At 35.2% G+C, this 12,205-nt stretch overlaps 2 protein-coding genes and 1 long non-coding RNA gene across 5 annotated transcripts in view; 2 read left to right on the top strand and 1 right to left on the bottom strand.

Annotated features, from left to right (window-relative positions):
• Window positions 1-4,013: 4,013 nt before the first annotated feature.
• LOC105195495 lies at window positions 4,014-5,593 on the top strand. The gene is made up of 2 exons (XM_011160921.2): window positions 4,014-4,224; window positions 5,229-5,593. Exon 2 carries the CDS (start codon window positions 5,229-5,231, stop codon window positions 5,433-5,435), a length of 207 nt encoding a protein of 68 aa, XP_011159223.1. The 5' UTR covers window positions 4,014-4,224; the 3' UTR covers window positions 5,436-5,593.
• A 251-nt stretch (window positions 5,594-5,844) lies between these two features.
• Window positions 5,845-12,205, top strand: part of LOC105195501 (major facilitator superfamily domain-containing protein 6) — a 10,531-nt gene continuing 4,170 nt past the window's right edge. Inside the window, exons 1-11 of one of the 3 annotated variants that reach the window (XM_011160942.3) lie at window positions 5,845-6,931; window positions 7,875-8,140; window positions 8,240-8,439; window positions 8,667-9,011; window positions 9,151-9,272; window positions 9,461-9,686; window positions 9,932-10,066; window positions 10,281-10,550; window positions 10,969-11,227; window positions 11,434-11,727; window positions 11,943-12,055. In XM_011160942.3, coding sequence (XP_011159244.1) covers window positions 6,528-6,931; window positions 7,875-8,140; window positions 8,240-8,439; window positions 8,667-9,011; window positions 9,151-9,272; window positions 9,461-9,686; window positions 9,932-10,066; window positions 10,281-10,550; window positions 10,969-11,227; window positions 11,434-11,727; window positions 11,943-12,055 — 2,634 coding nt within the window. In that variant the 5' untranslated portion in view covers window positions 5,845-6,527. Of the gene's footprint in view, window positions 6,932-7,874; window positions 8,440-8,666; window positions 9,012-9,150; window positions 9,273-9,460; window positions 9,687-9,931; window positions 10,067-10,280; window positions 10,551-10,968; window positions 11,228-11,433; window positions 11,728-11,942; window positions 12,056-12,205 lie in introns of all 3 variants that reach the window. The other 2 variants (XM_011160948.3, XM_011160934.3) reach the window with 2 other exon arrangements.
• LOC120359640 overlaps window positions 9,185-12,205 on the bottom strand; it is a 16,337-nt gene continuing 13,316 nt past the window's right edge. Inside the window, exon 2 of the long non-coding RNA XR_005576422.1 lies at window positions 9,185-9,567. This is a non-coding gene — a long non-coding RNA (uncharacterized LOC120359640). The remainder of the gene's footprint in view (window positions 9,568-12,205) is intronic.

Raw genomic sequence — 12,205 nt, 5'->3', positions numbered from 1 at the left:
ATAAAAATTTTTGTTTCTGTATAAGTATAGAATAATTTTTTTTACAAATTTTTTTTACATAAATTTTTAACTTGAGAAAAAAAGTTAATAACTTAAGTGTTAAAAACAAATAGTGGAAGTCAAGAAATAACTCATTTAAAATTAACTAAATTAAATGTTATTAACTCTTTTTTTTAACTTTATTATTCAACTTTTAACTGTTTAGTTATTATATTCAACTTTGTTTAAATAACGAAAATACATACGATATTGATATCTCCGACCAATGTTCTTGAATAAAAATATCACAATTGTTATACAAAGTTACGTATCAGCTTCTTGAAATTCTTAATTTGAAGTGGCCGGGCCTTTCCACAATTGAAACTGATAGTATCGATTGATAAGCCGGGGTCTTGGTCTTACCCCCAGCAAAGATATATATCAATAAGCTGAAAGATAGTAGACAGTAGTCACATAGACACACGCTATCTTCAAGATTGTATTATGACCTGTCGACACAAGATGTATATCTTTATTAATACTTTTTTATTAAGAACCTTCTATTTGAAGCGCTCTCGAATTAAGTACTTTAATGATTTTCTTTTCCTTTTTTTTTCTTTTTTATAATGTATTTCCTATCCCTCGTGAAATTAAATGAGGTCACTTCTTGACCGAGGGTGTAAAGAGCAGACTTCGCGTCTAGGAAGCATCGTGAACTTTTGTAAACAGATCTCGGCCTCTTGGCTTCGTCATAAGATAAATTAAATCATTAAAAGCAGTCTCTTATATATTGTATATCGTCGTATTTTCTGAATATCTCGAAATACACGCAAGACACATCATGAACGCATTGAATGTTTAACGTGTTTATTCAAGATTATTGAGTCATATTAATCCGCGTTGTAACATAGTAGCATCGTTAAGTTGAATATCCGATAATTATTATTTACTTAATAAAAGTATTTTAAATGGCATTTGAAGTATTTTTCCATGTAATTACGCGTATTAGTTTATTAGTAGAGGAAGATTGTCAATGACACACCATTTTGTTTTTTAATTATATTTCTTAAATACGAAACAAATGTAAACGAGAAAATATCTGAAAATATCTTATAAAGCCTATAATATCTATAATAAATTATAGATATTATAGGTATTCGGTTTACTATTTATTAGTGGTTTTATCAAACTTTTTATTCAGGATCGATTTAATTTTATTTGCACTAATCTCAGTCTTATATATTGGAATTAGGCTCGCAAGTCTTCTTTTTATCAAATTATATCTTTTTAATCGATATTGGATAGCACAATGTACGCAGGGGATTTCTTATCGAAATTAATCGCGTCATATAATCATGATCATACGTCGTACTACTATACTTATTTACAACACAGCATGAGAGCGTCACGTGAGTCTCAGCTGTGCAGCCCCGCTTATCCGCACGTCATGCGGATTTTTTTTTTCAATATCTTGCAACGGAGTTTCGTGAACCAATCGCATAGTCGATGCGACATTTATTATACAAAATTTCCGTCGACGTAATCTTAAATGCATATCTAAATGTCATCTTCATGCGTAAATTGCCGCTTGAAACGCACGAGTCTCTATGACGCCTAACGAAGAAAACATATCCATAAAATATCGATAAGATATTACCTTCCCTGAATATTTCCAGGCTATTTTTGTGATACCCCTTCGAAAAATCGAACCTCTCTTTGATCACAGATCTTTATTTTATCAATGTGGAATTATTCGTTCTCAATTAAAAATGTCCGGGAACCTACATGTTATCGTGACTTTGCACTCAAGCTTCCAAATTAAAAAAAAAAACATACTTTTACAGACATTTTCGAGTAAAAATAATTTCGCAATGATAAAACAAAGATATGCGATTAAAGAGATGTCTGATACTTGAGTGGTGGCGTACGATATCAATTTCTGAGTATCACTGTAGTAAAGTTTGAAATTAATTTTGAAGTGCTACAGTGAGTGATCTTCACTCAAGTTTTTCAAACAGATTATTTACATTGAATGAACATTTAAAAAACATTTAGCCGATACGTTTTTATAATATATGTATAAAAACATTTATTAAACCTTTTTAACAGCTTTTTAATATTTATTAATTCGTCAAACTCTTCCGTATAAAAACAGTATTTTAAACTAAAAAACAAACTTTATAAAATTTTAGAAAAAAAAGTTTTTATAATGTTTATCCTAGTTTAAAACAGTATATAAATAATTAATAGTTTAAAAAAGTATCAAATTTTTAACATTTATTTTTTTCAAATTAAATGTTCAAAATTAATCTTTAACATTTATTAAACGTATTCTGAATTTAACTGTGTTGGTTGAAATTTTTATTATTAAAATTTTGATAACTTAAAATAGCATTAATAAGATTTTGTTTACATTAAAATAATTTAATTGTTCTAACATCAATTTTCAAGTAAAATATAAAAAATTCTTAAATGTTGAAAAAATCTTGATTTTTTGTGTATGAATTTTCACTCAAAGAAGTGCTAATGTAAGAAAAATTTGAGTGAAACTTTAGAATTAAAATTCACTCAGAAATAGTCAGACATCGAAAACGTACGATTATGTCATCTATTTTCTCCCCCTGGTTGTATCTATTTCGACACATCTGTCTCTCTACGATAATTTTATAATAATATGCTAGACAGACTGAAAAAGAGATATTGAGTGAACGGTAATTACAACAGAATAATTAAATAATAAAAAGGTTTGAAAAACAAGTTGTCGCATACATATCGTAAAAGCGTAAGACCAGAAACCGAGCTATTGAAACAAAGCTGAAAACAATCAGAGTTTCAAAGACTCACGTATTGCATTCATGTTAGATCTATGATCAGATATCGCGATTGCAGAGATGCAATATCTACAGACACGCGCGGATTAAACGCGGTTGCAAAAAGATACGGTTCGTTATCGGGTTCCGTTTAGATATTTTTAGACGCTGATATATTCGTATTCCTCTCAACTCGTATTCTTAATGAATACTGGTGGAAAATTTTCTGTACTATTGCATGTTATTTTTTAATCAGGTTACAGTACGTCGTCTGATTATCTAAATGACATTTGAAAAAAATAAAATTTATATTACGCAGAAAGAATGTATCTTGTATTATCGTGATATATCGATATTTAAGCAATTCGATTATTAATCGCCTTATTAATTGTTTTACTGATAAATTAAGTTTGAAGTATCTTTTTAAGTACCACACGTGCGATTTGTCTGGATGTTCTTATTTTTAAACGTATCTTTGAATCTTCCAAGCAAAACAAAAAGTCATTATGACATCACAAAATGGCGTCAAAGTCAAATGACATCAAAATGATTCCAAAATAATTATTAAGTCACTTTTCGATCAATCACGATTAATTTTGACAATGATTCGTTTGAATGATACTTGTTTCTGTTTTATATGTTTTGATCTTTGCTTGTTTCTATATTTTCAATATGCGTACGTAAAATGATTTAAAAGTATACGGATTAAAAAAAAAAAACAAAACTTTAGTCTCAATTTTTTAAGTAATTATTCTTTACGTTGTTCCGCTTATGTTACTTAAATAGTGATAAGTCGACGACCGATGCGGATGAGATACGTACGACACAAGGCGACACAACATGTTTTGTTTATTATTACAACACTCGTCTGTGCTGCATTTTGTTTCCCGCATTATCTCCCGTAATTTTACGTCAAGCCGTAACATAGACAGCTAAACGTCAATTTTGCCGATCCTGCAAGTATATACAGGGTACACCGTACATAGTCCATATTCCGTGCCATTCCGGCTCTTTGCCCGCGAAGATGCGTCAGTGCCGCGCTCAAAGTTTATCAATTCCGCTTAAATGTTGATAAAGGCCAAATAAGACCCTCGAGACACGCGCGCTCGTGCGTCGCAATTATCGTGCACAGCCCTCCCCTTGTCCGCTCGAGGAGGACAAAAATCCTCTCCCCGGCGGAGACAGCAATTGTCGTGAATGACGCGTGAGACTCCTTATCTCGGCGACGCGTGACGTTGTATTTATCGTATAAAATACCGGCATGCGCGACTCCGGGCATCAGTACTGGTTCTTACCTCTGAACGACCAAATGAAGCACAAATAAGGGGCACAGCGCGTACGCATAACAGCTCTTGATATCACACGAAAGCTATCAAGTTGCATTTAAACGATCTAGTCAATACTTGCAGTATATATCAAACCGCACATACGCAAGGTAAGTCCTTATATTTTATCTTAAATTTCACTTTGGAACTTTGAGTCTTAAGAAAGACACAATTGCCTTAACGTTTACTAACACGAGTATGTACAAGGAGCAATTCTTTTGATGAAGGCATCACGTAGAGCTAGACTAGCTAGATTCTCATTGATTCTATCTCCTTGTTTCTAATATCCTGTAAGACAAAGGAAACGTCAAACCTTTCTTCTCTCACATTCGTTCAACAAGTAACAAAAGGAAAAGGATCTCTTTGTCCCTTTGTTTTTTCCTTATTCGAATCTTCTTTTAGTAAGTTTTTGAATAATTCGATTGTCCAAGATTCGAATTGCTTCGAGTATTAATTGTGCTGGAAATCAATCATTTTTGAGAATCCCGAAAACTTTTGAAAATCTTTGAATGCCTTGAAACTCTTGAATCCATAGATCCATTCTTCTTTGAAAGTACAATTTTATAAATATCTGAAACATTTAACATTCTTGAAAATGGAATTATTTTTAATTTAAAAAAAAAAAAAAAAAATATTCAAGTATTTTTCAAACGTTCCAAACTTTCGAAATATTCAATGCTTTTCAAAGTTTTTTTACTAAATTTAGAAAAATAAAAATATTATCTGTGGATAAAATTGAGAGTGAATTAAAATAACATTGTAAAATGTTACAAAAGAAAAAATTTCAAAAACTTTTAAAATTGTTAATACGACCAAGATTTTCTAAATCTTTTTAATCTCGAAAACTATTCTAAACAATTCAACATTTTTATTAAATAATTGCAATGAGATTTAATATATTTTTTATTCTGAACTCATCACTACTCTCATTGGTCATTTAACATGCACTACAGAAAGTTTTCCACAACAAAGAAACATTTGTACAGATATCAGCGATTGTTACTTATTCTTTTCTGCAAATATTTGTTCTTTCTTTGATATAATTCTTACTACGCACACACATACATATACACACGTTATTCTTTATATCAAATCCATCTAATTTTATTCGCAGATGCTGGTTGGTGGTGCTGTTAGCTACGTCGCTGGAAAGCAGGCGGTCCGCACGGTCTATTGGCGAACTGCGAACAACGGCCGTCTTCTGAAGACAGCGAAAACTTGCATGTTCCAAGGACCACCCAAACCCGCACCATCGTCTACCGCAGCTTCTTCGGCATGTCCCGCACAGTCGCATATGGACCTAATACCCAAAGCCATTTAAAAACTGCCAGAGAAAACCATGTACCAGCATGAAAGTTATTCGTTATATACAGCAAACTGTACATAAGAAACTGTTAATTATTTAATCTCATATAATGCATATTTATAAAGTACTATGACGACGCAATAAAGCAACTATTATTTATTTCTTCCTATAAATCGTTGTTTTTTGTCTTATGCACACAGATACAAATACATACACGCATCTACTTCTGGACAGCATATCTTTATAGTTTGAGAAAATTGTAAGGTGGTATACGAATCGCGCTAATTTTAATGACAAATCCCTTGACAAATTGAACTGTAATTAATAATGTATTAATAATGTCTTCCGAGTTATTAGCAATTGATAAAGAAAGGCTTTTGCAGGACTTTATTTTAGAAAAATTATGTTTTTCAAACATTATTCTTGAATTTCACATAGTCTCGATAGAATTTTAATTTTTACTTAGCTATGACGGTTGTGTATCAGAGAGTTGCAACGACGACGATGATTTTTCTTAACATTTTCGCCAAGTAAAGATTAGTTAGAGTTGATCTTTAAAAGTTAAGTGAGTTTCGTCTAATTCGTGTGAAAGTTTGATCTATGATAAATCCAATCGGATAAACTCTGATAGCCGTTCCGTCGCTCTATTCTTCGAAGAGAGGAGAGAAAAGGATGACAGATTGTAGAACAACGAAACTGGAGGAAGAGCAAAAATAGTATCCGCCGAAAGACTGACTACGTCGATATGGCATTGAGACAATATCGCGTTGGGCAGGGGTAGCAAGAGGATAAAAGTTAGGCGGCGCCGGCGCAGTAGCATGTTTATTGATTTTGGAAGTAAAGCTGCCCCATACAGCCCCGACATCGATTCGACCGCGAAGGAGAACCGAGAACCGAGAACCGAGAACCGAGCACCGGTTTGACAGGTTCGATATAATCGGAGAGTCCAGTCCGCGGAGGCTCGACGGTGAACCCAAAGGAGTGGAACGGGTGAACGGGTGGTCTGTCGCGGTGCGCGAATGTAACGGGGGGTGCGCGTTCCATCCATCCGGTGGCTGGGAAAATACGAACCGTCGGACGAAGGCGAGCTCGTAGCTCGTAACAATCATGCAGAACTATGGACACGAGGATTACGACTACGGTATGTCGAACGACGGCCAACCACCGTCGGGCAGAACCCTCCCCCAGATGCCATCCGCCAGGCCGCTGGTGGACCCGCAGGCCGAGGGTGAGGTCGATCCCACCATGTACCCCCAGCCGAAGGAGGCCACGCACAAGATTCGCGGTAAGAGCGACATCCTGGAGTACCTCTTCGGCACCGTTGACCAAGAGCTCCTCACCGTGAAGACCTTCTACTTTTTCTTCTACTCGGCCTTCGGTTCCCTCTTCCCGCTTATGGGGGTATACTTCAAGCAGATGGGCATGAACGCGGCTCAGTGCGGCCTTCTCATCGGTCTGAGGCCGTTCATCGAGTTCCTGAGCGCTCCCTTCTGGGGCTCTTTGGCCGACAGGTGAGGCCGATATTCCTCTTTTCAAAGTCCTGCATTAAAGTATCCTAACGCGTCAAAAGATAGTCGCTGGACTGTGGCACTATACTTTGGAAAAGATAATATAGAAGAGATCATTTTGTGATAACACTATTTAGATTAAAGATAAATGCTAGCTAAGGAAGCCTTATCAATTTGAGGTTATTGATTTTTTAACAATTTGAAATCAGTAAATGATGTTTGTCATGCGTGATCTTTGCTCGGGAGTGATTCGCTCGATACGCAAATGACGCGTATATATACCTACTAATCTTATATTTTTTTTATTATGCAATGAAGAGAGAAGTCTAATAAGATAATTAAAAAACAACGAAAGATCGACGAAAGAGAAATATAATCTGTTTATCGAGACAAAAAGAACAAGTTCTAAAACGAATGGTTTAAATCGCTTTTAAAAATTATTTTATTTTTTCTCACTCGATATCTCACTTGATTCGAGATAAAGAAATTTCCTTTAAGCAATAATTGAACATGTTACTTTACCGGCGATATAAAATATAAATGTATTTTTAATGTTATTATAATATTTAATGAAGATAACAGCTCTTGTTAAAAAATAAAACAAATTTTCATAATTGTTCAACAAATAAAAATAATTAAAAAATACAGCTAGACTCCGATTTCAAAGTATAGGGAAGGGTGGCCTAGAAATTGTAGATATAGGTCTTTCCTCGTAAATGTAAACAAAAATTTATCAAATCCGTGAATTTTTGCTCGCCAAACAAGTGCTCTTATCACTCATTATCAACTATCCAGTCCAGAACATAATGAGGCCAGGGACACGCAAAAAAAATTGAAACTGTAAGCGGCAAGCATTTCCGCCTTTTTGAGAATATGCATACTCGAAAATGAAAAAAAGACAGAAACAATAAGTGAACTTTTACATTTTGTTTTCATTTGTTCGTAGATGGCAAAAGGGTAAACTTATTCTATTGGCTTCCCTTTCTTGCTGGATCATCTTCACTCTGCCATTGGGTTTCATTCAGCCTCCGCCCACCTCTTGCATGGGCAAAAATGAATCGAACGACAGAATATCGACGTATCTGGTGGCATCTAACAGGGAGCTGAGAATTGTAAAAAGATCGACCAAACTGGAGGAGCTATATTACCCCGAGAATAAAGAAGAATATCTGGAGGTCGCGTCCAATGTTGTCTTCGAAAGATTACGACGAAGTACGGACGATAACGAGATATTTGATTATATGAAGAAACCAAAACCAAAAGAATTTAGTACATTCGGATCTTACGACATTGAGAGGAATGATGTTACAGATTTCGATAACATCGCATACGACTTGAGAAACAACAGAGTCAGGAGACAAACATCCGTCACGGATAAGGGCGATGTCGGAGAACTTAAATACAAGTTGTTATCCGAAAGCGACGATGCGGATGCGAGAGGGATCGACCTGGAAGCGTTGCAGGAGAAAAATCGTCCAGCCGACGTGTTGGAGTATAAACGCTTCATGAAGGTACAAACGCTTGTATTTTTTTACCTATACATACAATAAAATTATAAATATCTTAATTCGCTAATATATCAAATTCTGTCATGAAAACATGCGTGTTTCGCTTGAAAAAAGTTACGATTGATTTAATTATATAGTTTCAAATAATTTTTAGTGTGCGGTCTTCGTCAATATTGCACAATAAAATTACACAATTATGAATACATTAATAAAATGTGTTTGTTTTGCAGAATGAACCGGTAACCGATCAAACAGTCCCGAAGAAGGCTTACGTTCGTCCCAAAACGCGCGTGAAGCCACCACCGGAAAAGATAATGGTAAAACGAGACACGGAGAAGAAGCAAACGTTCTCGTACGAGGATGATATGATCAAAATTAATGACAGTGAGGAGGAAAACGAAAGAAATATGGATATGCCATTGGTGAGGAGTCGCAGGAGCACAAGACTGTTTCAGAGTCCTTTCGACTCAGATCGGTTATCACCTATGCCAGTTAAAACCGCCATGAATTATAACGAGAAAGAGCACTCGGATTGGGTGAAGCCACTTTTCAGTTCTATAGTCTACAGATTAGGGGTAAGTCTGACTCTTATTATGCGCAATAATTTGTGTCTGCAGAATATACATTAATATAATATTAATAATATTAATCAGTGCATTAAGAGATCTGCAGACAAAAAAAATAATTTAATATGTTGACTAAATGTGATTTTAGGATATTCAAAAAACATTCTTCCTCTTGCTATTATTGGTAGTAGTCGGTGAATTTTTTTCGGCGCCTGCCATAACATTAGCCGATTCAGCCGTTATTACTTTACTCGGTGAAGACGCCGATAGGTAACGTAACCAGTATAGGTATTCGTTGAAGAATATTCGTTGAAGAATATGTGGCAATTTTATTTTGTTCTTGTTTTCATTAAAACACTTTCGAGAAAAATAATAAATTGCTTCGACACGATCTTTCAACTTTAAGACTTAAGCATTTAATAATCATAAACTTACGTAAAATGCATCTTAATCATCAGATATGGTCATCAACGCATGTTTGGAAGTCTCGGATGGGGCTTGGCTATGTTCTTCGTTGGAATCGCTCTCGATCACAGTACCGCGTTTCCGGATCATCCTTGTAAACCTGACGAGAGAGAGAAAAATTACACAATTTGTTTCGCAATATTCAGCGTTTTGATGGGCGCCGCGTTGATAACAGCGACGCAAATTAATTTCAAATATGATGTTGCTCCCGCTGAGCCGGTAAGTTCTCTTCAACATCTACATTATATTTTAAATACTGTTGCTTAAAAATTGTATAAAAAGATCAATAAGAAACATTTTTCTTCGGAAATATATTTCTCACTTATAGACTTCATAAACTTTCTATCTTTTTCTTTCTCTCCTCTTTTAATGCAGAAATTTCGAACGATTAATTGCTACAGAGAGAAATAAAGTTTAATTCCATCTTCTATATATGAAATTTATTAATTATATTTTATACGTAGGAGGTGGTGAAACCTCCGACTGAGCCAACGCGGGAAGAGCAACTTCAAAGTCAGTTATCCCAGCAGCTTAATCTGCCTGGGCTTCAGGATTCTTCCGCTCCCGATCCTAAGCCTCCTCCACCTCCCGAGGGGAAGGTTTGTATCTATTTTTTATCGAAACACATTTATAAATAGAAAGTTCTTATTATGTTTACATAACATTAATTAGCGAAGTGAAACGGAAGAGTGATAAAAACAAATCGTGTGTATGCTATTAAGTGAAGAAATCTTATTATCTAAAATAATCTATAATTTAAATTATCAGCATTACAAGTATCCTTGCGGTATTCTAACGACTTCCTGATTTTAGACCAAAATGTTCGCTCAAACGATGAAAGAAATACCGGAATGGGTGACGGTGCTGAAGCAATTCAAGAATGTAAAATGCGCGTCGTTTCTCTTCGTCGCATGGTTTATGGGATTTGGCATTGGATTGATTTTCACCTTTCTATTTTGGCACCTTCAGGATTATGGCGGCTCGCCGACTCTCTTCGGCGTTGCATCCGTAATCAATCATATTTCTGAGATCTTCGCGTATTTCTTCAGCTTCAAACTTATCCGACAAATGGGGCATGTTAAGGTAAACGAATCTTGTGAAATTAATCACTTTAATATAATAATAGATTATTGCAATTGTGTTATAATTGTGTAAATTTTAATTAGAAAATAACAAACAGACAAGCTCGTTTATGTCAACGATAAATTGATGTAGGCCAAAATAACGAGCAATATTACAATTTGTTTAATTATAAAGTTACATATTAAAAGCGTAATTTTTCTGTTTTTTTTCAAATAAATTTTTATTTTTCAAAGTTAGAAAAATCTTGTCAGAACAAAGAATTTAATTACGAAACTATGTTAATACTTGACAGTTTTAATTTAGCTATCAATTTTGCATTTATAGCTTAAGGTAATATCATTTTCAAGTAAACAAAAACTTAAAAAATATATATTGATTTGCCATGCTCCATTGATGCTTATAAAACCGCGTATTTCAGGTGCTGTGTCTGGGTCTAGGCGGAAATGTTCTCCGATTCCTCTACATATCTTGGCTAAAAAATCCATGGTGGGTGTTGCCCTTCGAATTCATTCAGGGTATTACGCATGCGGCAGTATGGGCGGCATGCTGCAGTTATATCGCTCACAATACACCGCCGCAATTGCGTTCGAGTGCGCAAGGTGTTCTTCAAGGACTTCATCATGGACTTGGAAGAGGTTGCGGTGCAGTAATCGGTGGCATGTTCGTTGCAGCTTATGGTAAATTTTTAATATTCAATAATATATAGCTTCTGTAGCTTTTTCAAATAAATTTTACTGTTATTTTACGATTACCGACATTTTGCATTTATAAAAAAAAAATTATGAAAAAAACAATTTTGTCAGAAAGATAGAATATAAATTAAAATTTTTCTCGATAGTAAACATCCTGATTACATAATAATGTATTAATTTGACAATCGCAGGTACGACCAATGTTTTCCGAACGTACGGTCTTATCTGCATTATCGTCCTGGCGGTCTTCGTGTTCATCAATTTCTACAGAAAAGATACCGGCTTTGTATCCGAATTACCGCAGACGGAAGATCCGCATCAAGTAGCCGAGGCTACCCATTTGGCACCACACGGTGTACCAAGCAACGCTATACCGCGAGCTCTTAGCTCCACTCGCTTGCATGAACTGGCTAATCAGGATGCAGGCTACGGGGCGACTTATCAGACTGCTGGTGGAAATCTCGCGGTACCCGGTGCTAACGGAGGTGAGGAGCGATTCCATTAGAAAGATATTTTCCCAGAGAGCAAAACGAGGTGGAATTCTTATATTACTACTCTGGTAGAAAAATTTTTGACGTTTCATTAAATTTGGTGAAATTTCTTTTCTTTCTTCTTTTTTCTTCTACCAAAGTAATTACTTTGAATCTGACTTTCTATCACCTCAGCGTCTAATTTATCTAATTTTTTCACCGATTTGCAGGCCCAGGCAATCCAACGAATCCATTTTTGAATGGCGGAGGTGGCGGCGAAGGTGGATATAATTACGGTATGACTGGCAAAGGAGAGGACGAGTATATTCGTAGGAGCTTCCAGGTTCAGTAAAACCATTCTCATTAAAAAAAAACGTCCGGCAAAGAGAGGACGTAATATTTCTACGAATAAGAAAAAAAAAAGAAAGACAAACAAACAAAACAAACAAAATGTAACGGAGGAAGACGCTGTCGGCTTTATTGCCTCGCATCT

The sequence above is a fragment of the Solenopsis invicta genome, chromosome 15, assembly GCF_016802725.1.
Source record: "Solenopsis invicta isolate M01_SB chromosome 15, UNIL_Sinv_3.0, whole genome shotgun sequence".
In the NCBI taxonomy this organism is placed as follows: domain Eukaryota; kingdom Metazoa; phylum Arthropoda; class Insecta; order Hymenoptera; family Formicidae; genus Solenopsis; species Solenopsis invicta.
Note: the sequence above shows the minus strand (reverse complement) of the source record. Positions and strands in the feature narration are given on the sequence as shown.

Coding starts and splice junctions, on each gene's coding strand:
- LOC105195495 (XM_011160921.2), top strand. CDS start 5,229: ATGCTGGTTGGTGGTGCTGTTAGCTACGTCGCTGGAAAGCAGGCGGTC.